General features: G+C 36.5%; 2 protein-coding genes across 2 annotated transcripts; both read left to right on the forward strand.

The window, feature by feature from the left end:
- The first annotated feature begins 654 nt into the window (after positions 1–654).
- LOC132168882 (ABC transporter B family member 21-like) lies at positions 655–7,549 on the forward strand. Its single transcript, XM_059579964.1, has 13 exons — positions 655–901; positions 1,645–2,044; positions 2,295–2,349; positions 2,462–2,637; positions 2,731–2,952; positions 3,052–3,290; positions 3,504–4,029; positions 4,133–4,406; positions 4,533–5,416; positions 5,656–5,922; positions 6,077–6,340; positions 6,452–6,745; positions 6,883–7,549. Exons 2-13 carry the CDS (start codon positions 1,715–1,717, stop codon positions 7,237–7,239), a joined length of 3,888 nt encoding a protein of 1,295 aa, XP_059435947.1. The 5' UTR covers positions 655–901; positions 1,645–1,714; the 3' UTR covers positions 7,240–7,549.
- A 3,863-nt stretch (positions 7,550–11,412) lies between these two features.
- Positions 11,413–19,115, forward strand: LOC132171354 (ABC transporter B family member 21-like). The gene is made up of 14 exons (XM_059582649.1): positions 11,413–11,521; positions 11,653–11,795; positions 12,785–13,148; positions 13,429–13,483; positions 13,591–13,766; positions 13,890–14,111; positions 14,240–14,478; positions 14,704–15,229; positions 15,333–15,606; positions 16,037–16,920; positions 17,112–17,378; positions 17,512–17,775; positions 17,869–18,162; positions 18,583–19,115. The coding sequence occupies exons 3-14, from the start codon at positions 12,819–12,821 to the stop codon at positions 18,937–18,939; spliced, it is 3,888 nt and encodes a 1,295-aa protein (XP_059438632.1). The 5' UTR covers positions 11,413–11,521; positions 11,653–11,795; positions 12,785–12,818; the 3' UTR covers positions 18,940–19,115.
- Positions 19,116–20,642: the final 1,527 nt, after the last annotated feature.

The following is a 20,642-nucleotide window of genomic DNA, read 5'->3' on the forward strand; positions in this document are numbered from 1 at the left end:
TATAAAAGTGACATGTATTCATTGAATATATGAAATGCACATATTTTTTTAATAGTAAAGACAAAGTTAGAATAAATTCTATTAAAAAAATATGTACATCTCATATATTATTAAAAAAAGTGACACATATCATTTTTATACACTAGTTACTCATTTAAATCTCATGATTCCTCTTAAGGTAAAGCGGATATTATTTGATTAGACGACATGAGTGATGGGCATCTAACCAAAACATTAAAAAATGGAAAAGTTTTTGTTCTTTTTTTTTATTTTTTAATCTAATTATAAGTAGTTGGTTTTTTTTTTGGGATTTGTTCTGTGTTGTCTTTCCTGTCGCTTACCACAAAAAACATTTGAAAACCATTATATTATTAGAAAAGATAAAAATAATAATAATAATAAAACAAGTTAACAACTATATGTGAAAAAGGAAGCTGTTGTGTTCATTTCTGGACGGGTGATGGCAGGTGCAGCTTGAAAGTAGCGTGTCAAAGTTGTCTTCTATTTTTCGTTTTAATAAAACGATTAATATATTAATTCTTTCATGCTCTCCAGCAATATATATATATGGGTAAAGATAGGTAATCAAACTTGGAGCCAAAGAAAACAAAGCAATATATTTAATAGTCAGAAAGAAAGAAAAAATAAAAAATTCAAAATTGGTTGACAAAAAGGTGAAATATCCGGCACCTTTGACTATGAAGTGCTAATGTGCTATTATGACTTTCACGTTCCTTCGTCTCTAATGGTAGGAGGATTCAGGATGCAGGAATAGTCGTACTTGTTGTTCAAGCAAAGACAAGTTTATATATATAATACATGTGTTCTTATTAGAACAGCTCAAGAAACAGAGCATCCTTAAGCTGAGCAACCCGTGGATCTCTGACACTGGTTCTTTCAGGTACCCTTTTGATCATTCTAAAGGATTCATCTTTTTCAACGGCACGTTTGTCCTTCATTTTTGGTAGATGGGTTTTTATATTTCTGTTCATTTAAAGGTTTTCACTTTTCATTATATGTAAACTCTTATGTTAAAAATGATATGGTTACATATACTGGTGATGCTTTTAAATAGAAAGTTTCTGTTTTTCAGAGTCTTTGATTGCGGAGATCTTTGTATCATCATACCAAAACAGAACAAGATTCATTCCTTCATTTCTTTGTTTTTGACCGTAATAATACGCTTCATGGGCACCCGTTTTTAGATTTTTCAACGTTTTACTTTTATAAGACAATAATAAGCAACCAACCTCTCTCTCTCTCTCTCTCTCTCTCTCTCATCTTTGTTGTTTCTTTCCACTTGGTGGGGAACAATTTGTTATTTTCTTGGTCTAAGCCAAGAATTTTAAAGGTAAGGAATTTGTAACTTATGGGGAGTACCAAACAAGGGCCTTGATCGGCATTTGAGCTTCCAGATGATTGCTTTCTGTCGGTGTCTGCTTGTAATGATCATATCTATTGTCTCGTATCCATAATTGCCGGCTTTCTCTATCGGTGGGGTACTTTAATATTAGTTTAAGATATTAAAAATGTAAATCTATGGAATGTAACCAAAGGGTCTTGGATTTGGTCAGTTAGATACATAGAAAATATTGCAAAATATTTCCTTAGTTGCTGATTTTTGACATTAACTGTGTCCTGCAGGAGCTATATAAATTCTGTTTATCCTGAATAAAGTAGCTGAGAATTGGATTAGTATCTCAGATTTGATAATATGGGGGTAGAAAATGGCTTGGGTGGCCAAGCAAATAATGATGAAGCCGCCACAGCAGAAAGAAAGACAGAAGCAGAGAAAACACCCGGCATTATTGATGATCAAGAAGACTCAAAGAAGAGCAAAGAAGATGAGAAAACTAACACGGTTCCATTTCACAAACTGTTCGCTTTCGCAGATTCCACTGATATTTTGCTGATGATCATTGGCACAATTGGTGCCATGGGGAATGGGATATGCATGCCTCTTATGACTGTGTTGTTTGGGGATTTGGTCAATTCTTTTGGGCAAAACCAGAATAACAACGATGTGGTTGATGTAGTTTCCAAGGTAAGAATTCCCAGCAAAAGCTTAATTTTTAAGGTTGAATCTTTTCACTGAAACATGTCATTTAAATTTTTGATTTATGATTTTAAATACTTTTTGGAGGTTAGAATTTGATATATTCCAGCTAGTTGTATCATAAACTACTGGAGCTTGAATTGCAAACTAAGGGACATATTACCAACCCCGTTCTTTCTTTTCTGACAATTTACAATTGTGATATGAAGATGTGACAAATTGGTTTCCTTGAAAATAGGTCGCTTTGAAATTTGTCTACTTGGGACTGGGAGCGGCTGTGGCAGCATTCCTCCGTAAGTACATGTCATTTCTCCATTCCCTTTAAAGTTTTTTATTGCTTGCAGATGCTCTTTGCTCATATGTATCGGTTATTGATTTGAGAAATGTATGTTTGTTGTTTTTCAGAGGTGGCTTGTTGGATGGTCACAGGGGAGAGACAGGCTGCACGAATAAGGGGTTTGTATCTGAAGACTATATTGAGACAAGATGTTGCATTTTTTGATTTGGAAACAAACACTGGAGAGGTTGTTGGGAGAATGTCTGGTGACACTGTCCTCATACAAGATGCAATGGGTGAGAAGGTACTACAGTGCTACTGCTACAATTGCATCAAATTACATCTTTGTGCACATGATTCTGGCCGGGGTGGGTTTAACAAGTCTCTGTTTGTGCAGGTTGGAAAATTTGTGCAGCTGGTGTCAACGTTCTTAGGAGGGTTTATAATAGCATTTATAAAAGGGTGGCTTCTAACCCTTGTCATGTTATCCTCTATTCCTCTTCTTGTGGCGTCTGGTGCAGTTATGTCCTTGTTCATATCCAAGATGGCATCCGCTGGACAAAATTCTTATGCCAAAGCAGCAAATCTAGTTGAACAGACAATAGGCTCAATTAGAACAGTACGTCATGTTGCCTCAGATATTTGGTGCATATGCTTCAATATAGTATGTCAGTCTATTCCAATTATGATATCTTAAACTTAATTTGTCCCTTTATAGGTTGCATCATTCACCGGTGAGAAGCAAGCTATTACTAAGTACAACAAATTTCTTGTGAAAGCTTACAAATCGGGTGTTCACGAAGGCTTGGCTACTGGATTTGGTCTTGGCACGCTTATGTTAGTGGTGTTCTTGAGTTATTCTTTGGCTATATGGTTTGGTGCAAAGATGATACTGGATAAAGGATATAATGGGGGTGACGTGCTGAACGTGATTGTTGCTGTGTTAACTGGTTCCATGTGAGCTACATTTCTTCTTCTTTTTTTTTTTTTTTAAAAAAAATCTTCCAATAGCATGTTCATAGGCTATTATATTTACAATCCTAATTGTACCATTTAAAGGGAAAGTTCCTTCTGGTTTGGTTTCATAACAAGCAAGCAAAGTGCATGTCAATTTGTAAATCATAGTTTCTTAATTATTTCTCTCTTTCTTATTGCTTTTTGATATTTCAGGTCTCTAGGCCAGGCATCACCCTGCATAACCGCATTTGCCGCCGGTCAAGCTGCAGCATTTAAAATGTTTGAAACTATAGAGAGGAAGCCAGAAATAGATGCTTATGACATGAAGGGAAAAATATTAGATGACATTCGTGGAGATATTGAGTTAAGGGATGTTTATTTCAGTTACCCGAGCAGACCTGATGAGCAAATATTCGATGGATTCTCTCTTTCAATCGTGAGTGGCACAACTGCAGCTTTGGTTGGGCAAAGTGGAAGTGGGAAGTCAACAGTGATTAGTTTGATAGAGAGATTCTATGATCCTCTGGCTGGTGAAGTTCTTATAGATGGCATTAACCTCAAAGAGTTTCAGCTTAAATGGATTAGGGAGAAAATTGGTCTTGTCAGCCAGGAACCTGTATTATTTGCATCCAGCATTAAGGATAACATTGCATATGGAAAGGATGGTGCAACTACTGAAGAGATAAGAGCAGCAGCCGAACTTGCAAATGCTGCCAAATTCATCGATAAATTGCCACAGGTATAAATTTTCAGTCTACGTGGTTATACTTTAAGACCTTGGTTCATATTCATTGTCAGAAAAATTGTTAATTTACTTTGGGATTTTTGAAATTCACTTCCAGGGATTAGATACCATGGTTGGTGAGCATGGAACACAGCTGTCTGGTGGACAGAAGCAAAGGATTGCCATTGCAAGGGCAATTCTAAAAGACCCACGAGTCTTACTTCTAGATGAAGCTACAAGTGCACTTGATGCAGAATCTGAGAGAATAGTGCAAGAGGCATTGGACAGGATTATGGTCAACCGGACAACTGTCATTGTTGCCCATCGTTTGAGCACAATAAGGAATGCCGATATGATTGCAGTCATTCATAGAGGAAAGATGGTTGAAAAAGGTATCTAACAAATACAGGCATGCATGCGTCCTATTTCATAATTAGTTTTTGAATCTCAAACTATTCTTGGTGTGAAAGAGAGTTGACTTATGTTTCTGAATTATAATGTCTCTCTCAATTGACCAGGCTCACACTCAGAACTACTCAGGGATCCCGAAGGAGCATACTCTCAGCTTATACGTTTGCAGGAAGTAAACAAAGAGTCAGAACACGCATTAGATGATAAAAACAAATCAGAAATTACGGTGGAATCTGCTAGACATTCAAGTCAAAGAATGTCAATCCCACGATCCATAAGTCGGGGATCATCTGGAGCCGGAAATAGTAGTCGCCGCCGCTCATTCTCCGTATCATTTGGCTTACCAACAGGAGTTAATGGACCGGACACTGCATGGACAGAAAAAGAAAATCCTCCACTATCCACAGAAAAATCTCCAAAGGTGTCACTCCGCCGCCTTGCCTACATCAACAAGCCTGAGATTCCAGTGCTTATAATTGGAGCCATAGCTGCAGTCATCAGTGGTGTAATATTTCCAATTTTTGGTTTACTAATTTCCAGCGTTATCAAAACGTTTTTCGACCCTCCCAAACTAAAAAAGGATTCAGAATTTTGGGCATTAATGTTTATGGTCCTTGGCCTAGCAGCTTTTCTGTCTATTCCAGCACGGACATACTTCTTTGGTGTGGCTGGGTGTAAATTAATCCAGCGTATTAGAGTAATGTGCTTTGAGAAGGTGGTTCGCATGGAGGTAGGCTGGTTCGATGAGCCTGAGCACTCAAGTGGTGCAATTGGTGCAAGGCTATCAGCAGATGCAGCATCAGTTCGTGCCTTAGTTGGGGACGCACTTGGTCAGTTGGTGGAAAATGCTGCTTCAGCAGTTGCTGGGGTGGTCATAGCTTTTGTTGCAAGCTGGCAGTTGGCTTTTATTGTCCTCGCTTTGATTCCTTTGATTGGAGTTAATGGATATGTTCAAGTGAAGTTCATGAAAGGATTCAGCGAAGATGCAAAGGTATACTCTTAACACTAATGCCTCCACTATTCATGATTCCAGCATGGTAAACATTAAGCATTTTCATTGCTAAAAGAAAAAAGTAGTAGAAATTCTGTACAAGGTTTAGGGGAAAGTATTTGAAAACACCTAGATATTGTTGATTTTACAAATCCAGGCAGCTACTGCTTCATTTTATCTGAAGTTGATGATGTTGTAGAATTCTTCTTTGCGAGTTGATTTACTATGAACGGTTGCAGATGAAGTACGAGGAAGCAAGCCAGGTCGCTAATGATGCAGTTGGAAGTATAAGAACAGTTTCTTCTTTCTGCGCTGAAGAGAAGGTGATGGAATTATACAAAAAGAAATGTGAAGGCCCTATGAAGTCGGGGATAAGGCAAGGCATGGTCAGTGGAATAGGATTTGGGCTATCTTTCTTCTTACTGTTTGCTGTGTATGCAACCAGTTTCTATGCAGGAGCTCGACTTGTTGCGGCTGACAAAGCAACATTCTCAGACGTTTTCCGGGTATATATTCTTCCCATATGTATTAAAGATTGTCAATGATATTTCAATTACTTATATAGAAAAAATAAAATTGTCACAAGATGTTTGACTAACTTCAAAATTAACACTCACAAATGATATTTTAGTAACTTTGACAAGAGTGTATGATCTGCAGGTTTTCTTTGCCTTAACCATGGCAGCCATGGGAATTTCTCAATCAAGCTCCTTTGCTCCTGATTCTAGCAAAGCCAAGAGTGCTGCCGCTTCCATATTTTCCATAATGGACAGGAAGTCAAAGATAGACCCAAGTGAGGAGTCCGGCATGAAATTAGATGATGTAAAGGGTGAAATTGAGCTTCGTCATGTATCCTTTACATACCCATCTAGGCCAGATATTCAGATCTTCCGAGACCTCTGCTTGACTATTCATTCTGGCAAGGTAAAGTTTAGTGGTAGGATTGTATTTTTCAACTTTTGTCAAGTAGCATTTCATTTAAAACTAGCTTGCTGATCAAGTTCAAATCATACTGGTCTTGATATCTTCTTTTAGACTGTTGCCCTGGTTGGAGAAAGTGGCAGTGGGAAATCCACCGTGGTCTCGCTCTTGCAAAGGTTTTATGATCCTGATTCAGGTCATATTACACTCGATGGAACTGAAATTCAAAAATTCCAACTCAAGTGGTTAAGGCAGCAGATGGGACTTGTGAGCCAAGAACCAATTTTGTTCAATGAAACCATCCGCGACAACATTGCATATGGAAAGGAAGGAATTGCAACTGAGTCAGAAATTATAGCTGCAGCAGAGTTGGCCAATGCCCACAAGTTTATTAGTAGCTTACAACAGGTTAGAGCAATGCAAATCAATTTTCAAAATCTATCATATTATCATTGTTAAAACTGTACAACGTACTAAGTCCCTTTATTTGCAAATGTGGGGTGCTTGCCTTTAATCCTCATGTCTTGCTACAATGCAAAATGCAGGGTTACGATACCATGGTTGGGGAGCGAGGACTGCAGCTGTCCGGCGGGCAGAAGCAGCGTGTCGCCATAGCACGGGCCATCGTTAAAAGTCCAAAAATATTACTATTAGATGAGGCTACCAGTGCACTGGATGCTGAGTCTGAAAAAGTGGTTCAAGATGCATTAGACCGAGTCGTGGTTAACCGAACAACAATTGTTGTGGCTCATCGATTATCCACAATCAAGAATGCAGATCTAATTGCAGTGGTTAAAAATGGAGTAATTGTGGAGAAAGGAAAGCACGAAAGTTTGATTAATATTAGGGATGGATTTTATGCCTCCCTGGTGGCACTTCACTCCAGTGCTTCGACTACATGATTGGCTTCTTTTCGTATTACATATTTGTTCCTATATATTTTAAATCCTTTTTCGTTATAATATTGGTTCTATGTGTTTTGGATTGCTGCTCAAAAGTTGTCAGCATCCAGTGACAATTTTTTTGGGGTTTAGAGAGAAAAAATGATGTTCATATGATAGTCATATTACTTGGAAATGTAGGGGCTTCATTAGAATCTTTTGTGATCAAAGCATTCAAAAGTCCTGCATGATTTCCTATAACGTGTAACCTCTTGTACAACCAAGATTGTCTTGAAGAAAATACTACGTATGAACTTTTTTATTTTTTATTTATTTTTTATTCATGTTTAAATGTCTTGTAAATGAAGGATTAACCAACTCCCACCGAGTTTCCAATGAGTAACTCAATCGACTGAGAACTAAGCCTCATAAAACATAGGTCACTAATTTGAATTCTCTTTTCATATCTTATGCAGACATGTGAAAAAAAAAATTAAAAATTAAAAATTAACAAACCCCCACCGATTGAGTCATATTGGTTGAGGTTGGGCCTTAGGATGCGTTTAGAATTGCGATTTCGCAAGAATAATCTGCGTTTTTAAAAGATTTCTCAAAACGTAAAGCGTTTGGTATTGGAATTTAAAAAACACTTAATTTAAAATAGGAAAAAAAATCTGCGATTTCAATACGCAGGCTGAGAGTTGCTTATTTGAAAAAGTGTGAATTTAAACTAAAATCATCAATTCACATAACAAATATTTAATAAAAAAATATTTTTTAACATGTTTTTATCAAACGCCTTTACGATTTTAAAAAGTAACGATTTCAAAAATGTTATTTTTAAAATCGCACTTATTGAAACCGCAATTTCAAACGGACCCTTATGCTAGATGATTAAAGTGGCTTATAATGTAACTTATAATGTAACTTTGAAGGAGGATTAAACAACTCTTAAGTAAACGGTAGCTTCAAGAAATGGGATAAAGATTTCTATTGGCAAAGCTGATGGTGATGGATTGATAGATTCAGAGGAGCTGTTGATTTTAATAGTGAGGGAAAGAGCTTAAGAGTCAATAAATTAATAATGCTCGCGTAATTATAGAGTTGAATATGAAATTAACCCTCTCAACGACAACTGAATAAATCCAATATTTTTATCATACTAATTTAACAATATCTGTTTAACCTTTCTGAGTAGTAATACTATAATTCTTAATTAAAAAAATAAATGAAAAACAAAAATCCAATCTTGTCATGGTTATTGGTTACTGTCTTTACTGACATTGTCGATATGATCGTTAAGAAAATGACATAGCACCCTATCACGTCAACTAGTGTTACATTAATTTATGATGTTTATTTATCCTAAGCATATTTGTTTTGTTTAATAATTACCTCTTTCATAATAATTATGCTTAATTAAATAATAAAAATATATGCACTCACCTAACTCTGTAGATATATAGTCATGGGTGGTATGTCTTTCGAATTTTTTTTTAAAATTAAAATAATAAAAAATTTTACACCCGGCGTGCATAGCTGTTGATGCGGGCGTGCACTATATCATTACCTAGTCATACGTGAGTACTACTAGCAAAATTTAAAGTCAATGTTTCCCATGCATTGACCAATGTATCTCAGTTGTTCCTCTCTTCATCAACAACCTTCTTAGAAAAGTAAAATCAATTCTAGTGTGAAATGAAAAGGGGATATGTGTAGCAAAATCTTGGATTCCATAGGATATTACAACTGAGTGGCTAAAAAATTCTTTACCTTAGTCCCACATCGAGAAAAAAAAGAGAATAGTCTATGTATATAGTGAATGAATTATGGAATGCACACATGAGTACTTAGTTCTACATTAATTTTTTTACTGAGGGTGCGTTTGAGATTCCGATTTTGCAAGAATACTTTGTTTTTTTTTTTTTTTTTTAAATATATCGCAAAACGTAGGACGTTTAACATTGCGATTTGAAAATCACTTAATTTAAAATAAGAAGAAAAAAAAATTGTAATTTCTATAAGTAGGTTAAGGGGTGCTTATTTGAAAAAGCTCAAATTTAAATCAAAATCACAATTTTGCATAGTAAATATTTGATAAAAAAAAAAATATATTTTTTAATATGTTTTATCAAACTCTTTTTGAATTTTAAAAAGTAATGATTTTAAAAACACAATTTTTAAAATCGTACTTATTGAAATCGCAATCTCAAACGGCCCCTAAGTGAGACTATGCTTTATAATTGATTATATGAAATTTTAAATTGATTAGTCCTTCCTTCATTACATTGCCATGATGAGATCGTCACCTTATGCCTCGTTTGGTTCGCGGAATGTCTAATCCATTGGAAAATGATTAGCTACTACTGGAAATAGAAGATTGTGGAATATATTAGCTATTCCTATTCATTTGTTTGGTTGTAAAGCTGAAATAAACTAGCTAATCATATTTCTTCGTTTGGTACAATGCAGTATGTTGGTAAATGAAATCATATTGTGATCAAATTTCCTAAAATACCCTTATAATACAAATACAATTTATATTAGTAAGGACTTTCATTTTTTTTTTAATATAAACAACTTTACTATAATTTTTTTTTTTTTTTTAATTATGTCAGGAATGTGGCTTTTTTTTTTTTTTTTTTTTTGCAATTATGCTAAGCAAAATTATTTATATAAAAAATATATAGTTGGAGAAAAAACATAATCAAACTCAATCTTGAAATCAAAAAAATATAGTTGGAATGTACAGAGAATCCAAAGAAATCAAAAAACAGATTAAATATATTTGTATTTTATAAAAACCTTGCAGATTCTGTTTCTCCGTCAAAGAAAAAAAAAAAAAAAAACTGAGAAAAAAGAGATACGGAGAAACAGAATAAAAAAAAAAAAAGGTACATAAATAAAGAAACAGAGAGAAACGGTACAGAGAATTAAAAGAAAAAAAAAAAAAAAAACTAAGAAACGGTACAGAGAAGGGAGACAGCATAGAGAAAAAAAAAATTTTGTTTGCACTTGCAGAAAAACTGTACCAGAAGAATCAGAGAGAAAATATAAAGAGGGATAGAAAAAGAGAAAGAACAAAATATAGAGACGGAGAAAAGAGAAACGGAGATATATATACATAGAGAGAGAGAGAAATATAGAATAGAAGAATCAGAGAGAGAGAACAAAATTTAATCCCACAAGTGGGGTTTTTTGTGGCAATTTATACAATTAATTTAATTCCACAGGAAATGATTAGCTAAGCCACTCATTTTTGAGTAGCTTAGCTAACCCTGTGTGTATTGGATTAGTAGTCTCATGGGAATAGACTATTCCCAAGAATAGAGTGTTACCAAACAAAGGACTAGCTATACCTAGTGTTAACTAGTCCAATTCAAAGGTTTATTTCGCAAACCAAATGAAGCCTTAATCTTATATTTAAAAGATGAAAAGCCCGCATAAAATGAGTACAATGTAGCCACCCCCCCCTCAATTCCTAAGAACAAAAAAATTATAAGGTATTGGGCTCAAGCAGCAAAATTTTTTGGCTCCTGGCGGGCCATAATAATTTCTGACTTTGTCCTTATTAGTAGCGGTTTCCAATGCCGTAAAATGAACGGTGGTTTATGGAGATCTATATAACTTGTGGGGGGGTAAAAGAGAAATCCCCAAGTTTGTACATAAATTGAATAATGAGATACAAATGCAGATATAGAGTACATGATAGGTTTAGACTGTTTAGTACACTAGGAAACAAGAAAAGATATACTTGCTTAGCTAATATTGTTAGACTTACATGGATTCCACCTATGAGCAGCATCCCAAGATTGCTTCTAATATGTCTTTTTCATTTGTCATTCCAGTTGTTCAAAATCTTGCAACATCAATCTACTTTAAAATATTCAGGAAAAGAAATAAAAAAAAGGGTTAATTAGCATTTCTTGGTTGGTGATGCTTCTATAGTCAACTTGTTTCGTTCGTTTATAATAAAAAAACTTTCATTAGAAACACGCAGTTGCCTCTACCAAGAAGAAATCTATATATTTTGTTTGATTGCAGAAGAAGGTAAAGCTGTATTGCAGTGAACCATGTGGGACTTATTGTCTTCGATAAGCCACCAGGAAGTGAAACCGACTGTCTTTGACCAAGTAAATAGCTATGGCTTCTTATGGTTATTACATTAGAAGAGTATTATAATCTATAAATGATGATGACAACCCAATTGAAAAGAGATATAATGTGCTGGCGTATCTCAAACACAGAATCCACGACGTGCAGTTATGTTCGGCTCCTGAATCCCAGAAACTTGCAGTTTCAGGTATTCCTTTGACCTTTTGGTGAATAAATCTCACTCAATAGCTCATTTCTTCTTTACTTGGTTGTTTTTGGCATACGGGTTTTGTTCATTTTAATGATTATGATATGAAGATCTCACTGTGTTTGTTGTAGACTGCTGGTAATGACTTGGATCGGCAACTTCAGTTTTGCAGAGCATTTGATGTAGATGGGAGTCACAGGGCTGCAGAGATTTTGATTGTGTCAAAGAACAGAACAAAAGTTCCATTCTTTTTCCTCTCTTTTATCACAAACAGGTAAAGTTTTACTGACTTTCTTAGCAAAAGTGTATCCTTTATAGTTAACCTCATGCTGCAAAGCACGTTGCGCATATTTGTATGGCTTTAACTAGATAGCAACAGTCATATATTGTACCCACTTTTTCACTTGTCTTTTCATTCTCTGCAACCAATCACAAAGCATAGAGCTGTTGGTGCAATACTGATTCTAGTTCACATGGAGCAGCAAAGCACAATCAATAATTCCTTATAATCCATGATTATACCCACCAAAGGTCCCTTTCCTCCATTTTCGGCATATGAGCCATCGGTACAAAATTTCGTAATCTGTTTTACTCATACAAGTGCTGAAGATTCGTTCCTCTTCCCTTTGTTTTACTCATCATGTTTCTTGCTCACCCTTTGTTTGAAATCTTTACTAAAAGCATCTCTCTCTCTATTGGATCGTTGCTTGTCGTATTATTGTTGATGTTTGATTAGGTTGATTGGAATTTTTAGTCATCATTTGTTTTTACTGGTTCTAATAAAGGATGTTTAGTTGTGAATATTTACTCCTAAAAATACTATATTTGTGCATTTGATTATTATCTTGGCTTGATTGTATGGTAGTAAATTGGTTTAGTTGTGAATAAATTCTTACCTTAACAAGCGCCTGGATAGACATATTAGCCTTCTGTTGATTTACTTTTTCCTGGTATGTTTGGTTATAACCGACTTTACAAAAAAAAAAAAAAAAGGAATTCATATGTATAACTTCATAATATGTTTGGCTAGCTTCTCTGTTTGTGCAGGAGTAAGTATTAGGTGAATATGAACATTGGACTATAGAATATATACAAGGGTGTTGACTTTCTGTGTTATTTTAATTAAGATTTGTCAGTGCTCTGGTCTTTTACAACTAAGATTTCCCAGGTCTTTTGGACTGCTTGTATTTCTTATGTCATGAGGCATCTTGTCATTAATCATCCTTTGTGTTAGTCCCTGATTTTTTATGTTGTTCATTTCAGTGGTTAATTGTGGTGCGCAGGTGGAGTTGGTAAAATGGAGATAGAGAATGGATTGAATAGAAGAACAAATATGCATGAGGCTGCAACATTAAAAGACAATGTAGAAGCAGAGAAAAGCCCTGACATGATTGGTGATCAAGAAGACTCGGAGAAGAGTAAAGAAGATCAGAATACCAAAACTGTTCCCTTTCTCAAGTTGTTCTCGTTTGCAGACTCGAAAGATGTCATCTTGATGATTGTTGGCACAATAGGCGGTGTTGCGAATGGGCTAGGTCTGCCCCTTATGACAATATTCTTCGGGGAAATGATTAATGTTTTGGGAAGTAACCAGAACGGCCAAGACGTCGTTCGTGTAGTTTCCAAGGTAACATTATGCTCCACAAGCTTAAATTTTGAGGTCAAATTCAATCTTTGTCACTGGAAAGTTGTAGCTGAACATTTGGTTTTGTTCTAACTACTTCTGATGAAGTAAAATTTTAAAATATGCCATCTAACTTCTAGCAATGCTATTCTCTAGTGCTTCTGTTGAAAAAGTTTATCTTGATTTTAAGTAAGCATGCATTTAAACCTTTCCTCTTCACTTTCTGATATGCTAATTTTTAGATATGAAGATGACATTGATTAGTTTACTGGTAATGTTTTAGGTCTGTTTAAAATTTGTCTACTTGGCAGCTGGTATTGGTGTTGCAGGATTCCTACGTAAGTACACTCTACATTGAAAACCACTAAAAAATTTTAAAGCATAAAAGAAAATCTTTCATCTATAAGGCATTGAGAAATAAGAAACTTGTCCTTGTTCTTGTCAGAGGTGGCTTGCTGGATGGTAACAGGAGAGAGACAGGCTGCACGAATAAGGGGTTTGTATTTGAAGACTATTTTGAGACAAGATGTGGCTTTCTTTGATAAAGAAACAAACACTGGAGAGGTTGTTGGGAGAATGTCTGGTGACACTGTTCTTATACAAGATGCCATGGGTGAGAAGGTACTATACTGCTGCACTAATTACATCAAAATACACAGCTGCACAAAAAGTCACCCTGAGTTTTATTCATCTTGTGCATGTAAATGAGATCCTGTAGATATAAGAGTCTGTTTGCCTGCGCAGGTTGGGAAATGTCTGCAGCTGGTATCAACATTCATTGGGGGATTTGTTGTAGCATTTTTCAAAGGGTGGCTTCTTACCCTTGTCTTGTTATCCTCAATTCCTCTTCTTGTGGCATCTGGTGGTCTTATGTCCATCTTCATATCCAAGACGGCAACCGTTGGACAGGGTGCTTATGCAAATGCAGCAAATGTAGTTGAACAGACAATCAGCTCAATCAGAACAGTATGTCATATTATTAGAACTATCTTGTATGCCTTGGGAGTTTTGTATTTTATCTCTAGGCAAAGCGTATTTAACATTGCGGTTATTTTCTAAAAAACTTCTGATTCGACCACTTGGCTCTTATCTAGGTTGCATCATTCACTGGGGAGAAGAAAGCCATAACTAATTACAAAAAGTTCCTTGTAACTGCGTATAAATCTGGTGTTCAGGAAGGCTTGGTCTCCGGATTAGGTTTTGCATTGGTTATGTTAGTCATGTTCAGCAGCTATGGTATGGCAGTATGGTTTGGATCAAAGATGATACTGGATAGAGGATACAAAGGGGGTGATGTGCTAAACGTGATTATGGCTGTGTTGACTGGATCTATGTAAGCTGCAATTTGAATATTTTTTATCTCCCAATATATAGTAAGTGCAGTTGCTAATAAAGACAGAATTCCCTCTGTTACCCATGGATGGAAAAATTTCTTCTTCTTTGTTCCCTAGATAAGAAGGAAACATGCACACCCATAACCTTATTCACATTTGTATGGTATAACTTCTTTGGTTCATTTCTTTATTCATTTCTTGCCTTTTGCTACCACGTGCTTCAGGTCCCTAGGCCAGGCATCTCCCTGCATGAGTGCCTTTGCTGCTGGCAAAGCTGCAGCTTATAAAATGTTTGAGACTATTAAGAGGAAGCCAGAGATAGATGCTTATGACATGAAGGGGAAAATTTTGGATGACATTCATGGAGATATAGAGATGAGAGATGTTGATTTCAGTTATCCAGCCAGACCAGATGAGAAAATATTCAGTGGATTCTCTCTTTATATCCATAGAGGCACAACTGTAGCTTTGGTTGGACAAAGTGGAAGTGGGAAGTCAACAGTGATCAGTCTAATAGAGAGATTCTATGACCCACAGGCTGGTGAAGTTCTTATTGATGGTATTAACGTCAAAGACCTCCAGCTTAAATGGATCAGGGCGAAAATTGGTCTTGTTAGCCAAGAACCTGTATTGTTTGATTGCAGCATTAAGGAGAATATTGCATACGGAAAGGATGGTGCAACAGTTGAAGAGATAAGAGCTGCAGCTGAGCTTGCAAATGCTGCTAAATTTATTGATAAATTGCCTCAGGTTTCAAGTTTTGGCCCCCCTTCATTGGAATTTAAGAGTGTCTTCTTCTTGATCACCACAGATATTGTTGATTTACTCTCTAATGTTGAACTTTTGCATCCAGGGACTAGATACTATGGTTGGTGAGCATGGAACACAGCTCTCTGGTGGTCAGAAGCAGAGAGTTGCCATAGCAAGAGCAATTCTGAAAGACCCAAGAATTTTACTTCTAGATGAAGCCACAAGTGCACTTGATGCAGAATCTGAAAGGGTTGTGCAAGAGGCATTGGACAGGATTATGGTCAACCGAACTACTATCATTGTTGCCCATCGTTTGAGCACGGTGAGGAATGCTGATATGATTTCAGTCATTCACAGTGGAAAGATAGTTGAAAAAGGTATAGTACAGTATAGTCATACCAGACTCCTTTTATTCATTCACATGTACGTAAAGCCAATCACCTAGATCAGACCTAGTGTTTAGATTTTTCATACCCTAAATCTTTCATCTTTCCAACACATTGCAACTCCATCTGGGGACATGATTCAAATCAGAATTTTTCATTAACATATAAATAACATCATCATTATGTATAAATGCAGTAACTTTTTGAACTAATGGTTTGTACTGTTGATATTGGATGAAAAGTACAATTTGACATAGGAAAAAGAATTTTGCTGATGGTACTACAATGCATTGATTTTTTGCCACTCAGTTTGTCTTGAAAATACCCAGATCATTTTTTCATTTCTGATAAACGTTGGAACCATGGATTACTCCAGAATGGAAGATACATATCACCTAAAAACGTATTTGTCAATCATCAGGCTCACACTCAGAACTGATCAAGGATCCTGAGGGAGCATACTTCCAGCTTATACGCTTGCAAGAAGTAAACAAGGAGTCAGAACAATCTGCAGACAATCAAAACAAATCCGAAATTACTTCTGAATTATTTAGACAGTCAAGTCTGAGAAACAGTCAAAGAAAGTCATTCCTAAGATCCTTAAGTCCGGGATCATCGCTGAATAGTGGCAGTGGCCATTCATTTTCTCTCACAGCATTTGGTTTGCCAACAGAAGGCACCCCCGTCCATGATGATGCAGTGGCCGCAGAACCAGTAGAAAAATTTCCAAAGGTCTCAATCCGCCGCCTTGCCTACCTCAACAAGCCAGAGATTCCAATTCTTCTTCTTGGGGCTATAGCTGCAATCATCAATGGCGCAATACTTCCAATATTCGGTATAATGCTTTCGAGGGTAATCAAATCATTTTTTGAACCACCTCAACAACTGAGAAAGGATTCAAATTTTTGGGCAATGATGTTTGTGATCCTTGGTGTGGTATCATTTCTGTCAATTCCAGCACGAGCATACCTCCTTTCTGTGGCAGGGTCTAAGTTAGTCGAACGTATTAGAGTGATGTGTTTTGAGAAATTGGTTCGCATGGAGATTGGTTGGTTTGATGAGCCTGAGCACTCAAGTGGCTCAATTGGTGCTAGGCTCTCAGCGGATGCAGCAACAGTGCGTGCCCTTGTTGGAGATGCACTTGGTCAGATGCTTCATGTTATTGCTTCAGCAGTTGCCGGTTTGGTCATTGCATTTGTTGCAAGTTGGCAGTTGGCATTTATTGTCCTTGCATTGATTCCTCTTATTGGAATCAATGGATATGTTCAATTGAAGTTCATGAAAGGATTCAGTGAAGATGCAAAGGTATGCTGTAAAACTAATAAACTCTTCTTCTTTTGTGACTCCAGCATGCTATACAAGTTCATAATTGAATAACATGGACTCAGCCATTTCACTTGAGAGTTTTTAGTTCAAAAAAATCCCAGCATCCATTTCAAGCACATCTAATTATTTTGAAAGTTGATTCCTCAAAATATAAGTTTATATGGTTGCAGATGATGTACGAGGAAGCAAGCCAAGTTGCTAATGATGCAGTTGGGAGTATAAGAACAGTTGCTTCTTTCTGTGCGGAAGAGAAGGTGATGCATCTATACAAAACCAAATGTGAGGGCCCAAGGCAGGCAGGGATTAGGCAAGGCTTGATCACTGGAATAGGATATGGGACATCTTTTAGTTTGCTGTTTCTTGTGTACGCTTGCAGTTTCTATGCAGGTGCTCGACTTGTTGAGGCTAGAAAGGCAACATTCTCAGATGTTTTCCAAGTAAAGATTCCTTCTACGTTTAACAAACTTATCGAAAGTGTTTGTTTCCTAACAGGAGAAATCTAAAACAAGATTCATTCAGACCAAGTTAACTTTATAATCTCACAAGGGATATTTCATAATTTGTTTGCAGGTTTTCTTTGCTTTGACCATGGCTGCTATGGGAATTTCTCAAACAAGCTCCATGGGTCCAGACACTGGCAAAGCCAGGAACTCTGCTGCTTCCATATTTGCGATAGTAGACAGGAAGTCAAAGATAGATCCAAGTGATGAGTCTGGCATGACAATGGATAATCTGAAGGGAGAAATTGAGCTTCGTCATGTAAGCTTTAAATACCCATCTAGGCCAGATGTTCAGATTTTCAGAGACCTCTGCTTGGCTATTGGTTCCGGCAAGGTAAACATTTGTTCCACAAAAGTTGTTGCTTGCTTCCCATTTTAGAACTACTGATACAAACTCACTATAATGGTATGAAATGTCTTCTTTCAGACAGTTGCCCTGGTTGGAGAAAGTGGGAGTGGGAAATCCACAGTGGTCTCATTGTTGCAAAGATTCTATGATCCTGATTCTGGTCATATCACGCTTGATGGGGTTGAAATTGACAAGTTTCAGGTGAAGTGGTTGAGGCAGCAGATGGGTCTTGTAAGTCAAGAGCCAATTTTGTTCAATGACACCATCCGTGCCAACATTGCATATGGAAAGGAAGGAAAAGCAATTGAGGCAGAAATTGTAGCCGTAGCAGAGTTGGCCAATGCTCATAGCTTCATTAGTGGCTTACAACAGGTTAGGACAAACCAAATTAAGCATTGTGACATACCATGGATAAATACTCACGAAAAGTGCTAGTTACATCTGCGGACCTTAGAATTAGGGTTGGTAATTTTTAACACGACCTGTAAGTCTGATACGAAATTAACAAATTAGGGTTAATTCGACACAAACCTAACACAAAATTAGTGGATTAGGATTGAAGGTTAAATGAGTTGGATCGTAGTTGACTTATATAGTCTTATATCCATACTTCAACGTGATTCGAGCCCGACACGAGAATGACCCCTACTTAGAACCATTTATAAAGTTTAATATGATAAATTTTATCTTCCCGACGTGGGACTATGGTGTCACCCCATATTTTTACTTATAAAGCAAATTAAAATCAATTTACAAATCTCAAATATGCTTGCTATAATTTGCAAAATGCAGGGTTATGATACAATAGTAGGAGAACGTGGAGTTCAATTGTCTGGAGGGCAAAAACAACGTGTAGCCATTGCACGAGCAATGATCAAAAGTCCAAAGGTATTGCTGTTAGATGAGGCTACGAGTGCACTAGATGCTGAATCCGAAAGAGTGGTTCAAGATGCATTGGACCGGGTCATGGTTAACCGAACTACAGTTGTGGTGGCCCATCGGTTATCCACCATCAAGAATGCAGATGTAATCGCAGTCGTTAAAAATGGAGTAATCGTAGAGAAAGGGAAGCATGACAATTTGATTAAAATCAAGGACGGCTTCTATGCCTCCTTGGTTTCACTTCACACAAATGCTTCAACTGCATGATCTTCTATGGTTCAATTATTTCTCTTTTGATTTTGCAAGGCAGAGGGAATCATCACATACATAAATGTATATTTTTTTTTAATGGGTTTCTTCATAAATAAGTTATTTGCTGTTGTAATGGGTAACCTATTTTGTAGTGGAATGAATAAGAAAAGAGATAAGGAAGATATATATAATTGACGTGTGATATTGTCCTAATGGGACAACGTATTTGGCTACTACATGTCTTGTCACTGTCTTTTCTGGAGAAAAAAACTTCACTCATCATCCCTAATTTTTCATTACTTTGATAATCATATTTTTGGGAGATGACTTTGTAACTACTTACTGGTTGGAGATCAACCTCGTATCTTTGGGGGATGAATCTTTTTAAAACCAAAAGAAATTGGATTCAAATGATCAAACCAGGTCAACACTCTGACCCGAGAAAATCCCGTTCGGACACGCGGATACTGAGCAGCAGCCGGGTTGAAAGCAAGCTGCCATGCGTCACCTTGAAAAAGAAGCAATTTTGAAAATATGGAAAATCATGGGGTTATTTTTATTATTTCAGATTTGCAGAAAAAGTACCTGCTGTTGAATCAGCCAACAAGATATGTGACTATGTGAGCACTTTGCAGATATGCGAGCACTTTGCATTTGCCGTGTAACTCCCCTGGCTTCAAGTGGTATGATGTTATTCGTTTTGAGTTAAATTATGTATATTTTATATAAATACATTACTTTTTCATGCTCAAACAATGTGGGATGTCACAATTATTCCTTCTTAAGACCCAGCGTTCTCACTGACAATCCTTATGGGCTTATGCATGCTCCCCCTATCTCAAGGCTGAACTATAACTCTGATATCATATGTAACACTTCTGCTCCAAGTGGTATGATATTGTCCGCTTTAGGTCAAGCCCACACTGTTTTATGATTGGGTTTACTCCCAAAAGACCTCATACCATTTAGAGAGAGTATATTTCATATAAACACATCATCTTTTAATGCATAAGCAATGTGGAACATCACAAAGCCGCTTTTTTTATTATTTTTATTCGAATATAAATAGCCACATGTCCACGGGGATTCTTTGACAACACTAGGGTGAGAGAGAGGGATCCGGGGCCGGTCTGGGGTGGCTTTGCTCAATTGGGGTGGCCGTCACCGCAAGTTTTTTGTTATTTAATTTTAATTGTTTATTATTATTATTATTATTATTTAAAGTTAATTAATATTTTATTATTTGACTTTGAGTGGAACATGTGACGTGTTGTGGGCTGTTGGATGAAATTGGACTGTCAGGATGAGCAATATGAGAGTGTCATATTGTCCCACTAATGGGAGGGGGATCCAGATATGGAAGAGAGTGACCAATTGAGACTGAATCTATTGAATATTAGCAGAATATACTTTTGAAATAGAATGAGACTTTTATACTTGAAAATAGTTTTATTTATTTATTTATGGGTTAAATACCTCAAATCTCTCTAGGGTTTAGCAATTTTATTTTTTCCTCCTTGGGGTTTCACTTTTATCACAGGACCCCCCTGGGGTTTTGATAAATGACCAATTTAGTCCATCCGTTAGTTGACCGTTAAGACTGACACGTGGACCAATTAGATGTTGACACGTGGCACATATTTAATTTTTTTAAAAAAATTAACAAAAAAATGTATTTAAAAAAAAAAAAAAAAAGGAAAAAACTGGGAGTGGCTCTT

This window comes from Corylus avellana, chromosome ca2 (assembly GCF_901000735.1).
Source record: "Corylus avellana chromosome ca2, CavTom2PMs-1.0".
NCBI lineage: Eukaryota > Viridiplantae > Streptophyta > Magnoliopsida > Fagales > Betulaceae > Corylus > Corylus avellana.

Excerpts from the sequence above, each read along its gene's own strand:
- LOC132171354 (XM_059582649.1), top strand. The coding sequence starts at position 12,819 with ATGGAGATAGAGAATGGATTGAATAGAAGAACAAATATGCATGAGGCT. Across the intron at positions 15,230-15,332 it reads TTATTGATAAATTGCCTCAG|GGACTAGATACTATGGTTGG; the intron begins GTTTCAAGTTTT and ends TTTTGCATCCAG. Across the intron at positions 17,379-17,511 it reads CATTCTCAGATGTTTTCCAA|GTTTTCTTTGCTTTGACCAT; the intron begins GTAAAGATTCCT and ends ATTTGTTTGCAG.
- LOC132168882 (XM_059579964.1), top strand. The coding sequence starts at position 1,715 with ATGGGGGTAGAAAATGGCTTGGGTGGCCAAGCAAATAATGATGAAGCC. Across the intron at positions 2,045-2,294 it reads TGGTTGATGTAGTTTCCAAG|GTCGCTTTGAAATTTGTCTA; the intron begins GTAAGAATTCCC and ends CCTTGAAAATAG. Across the intron at positions 5,417-5,655 it reads GATTCAGCGAAGATGCAAAG|ATGAAGTACGAGGAAGCAAG; the intron begins GTATACTCTTAA and ends GAACGGTTGCAG.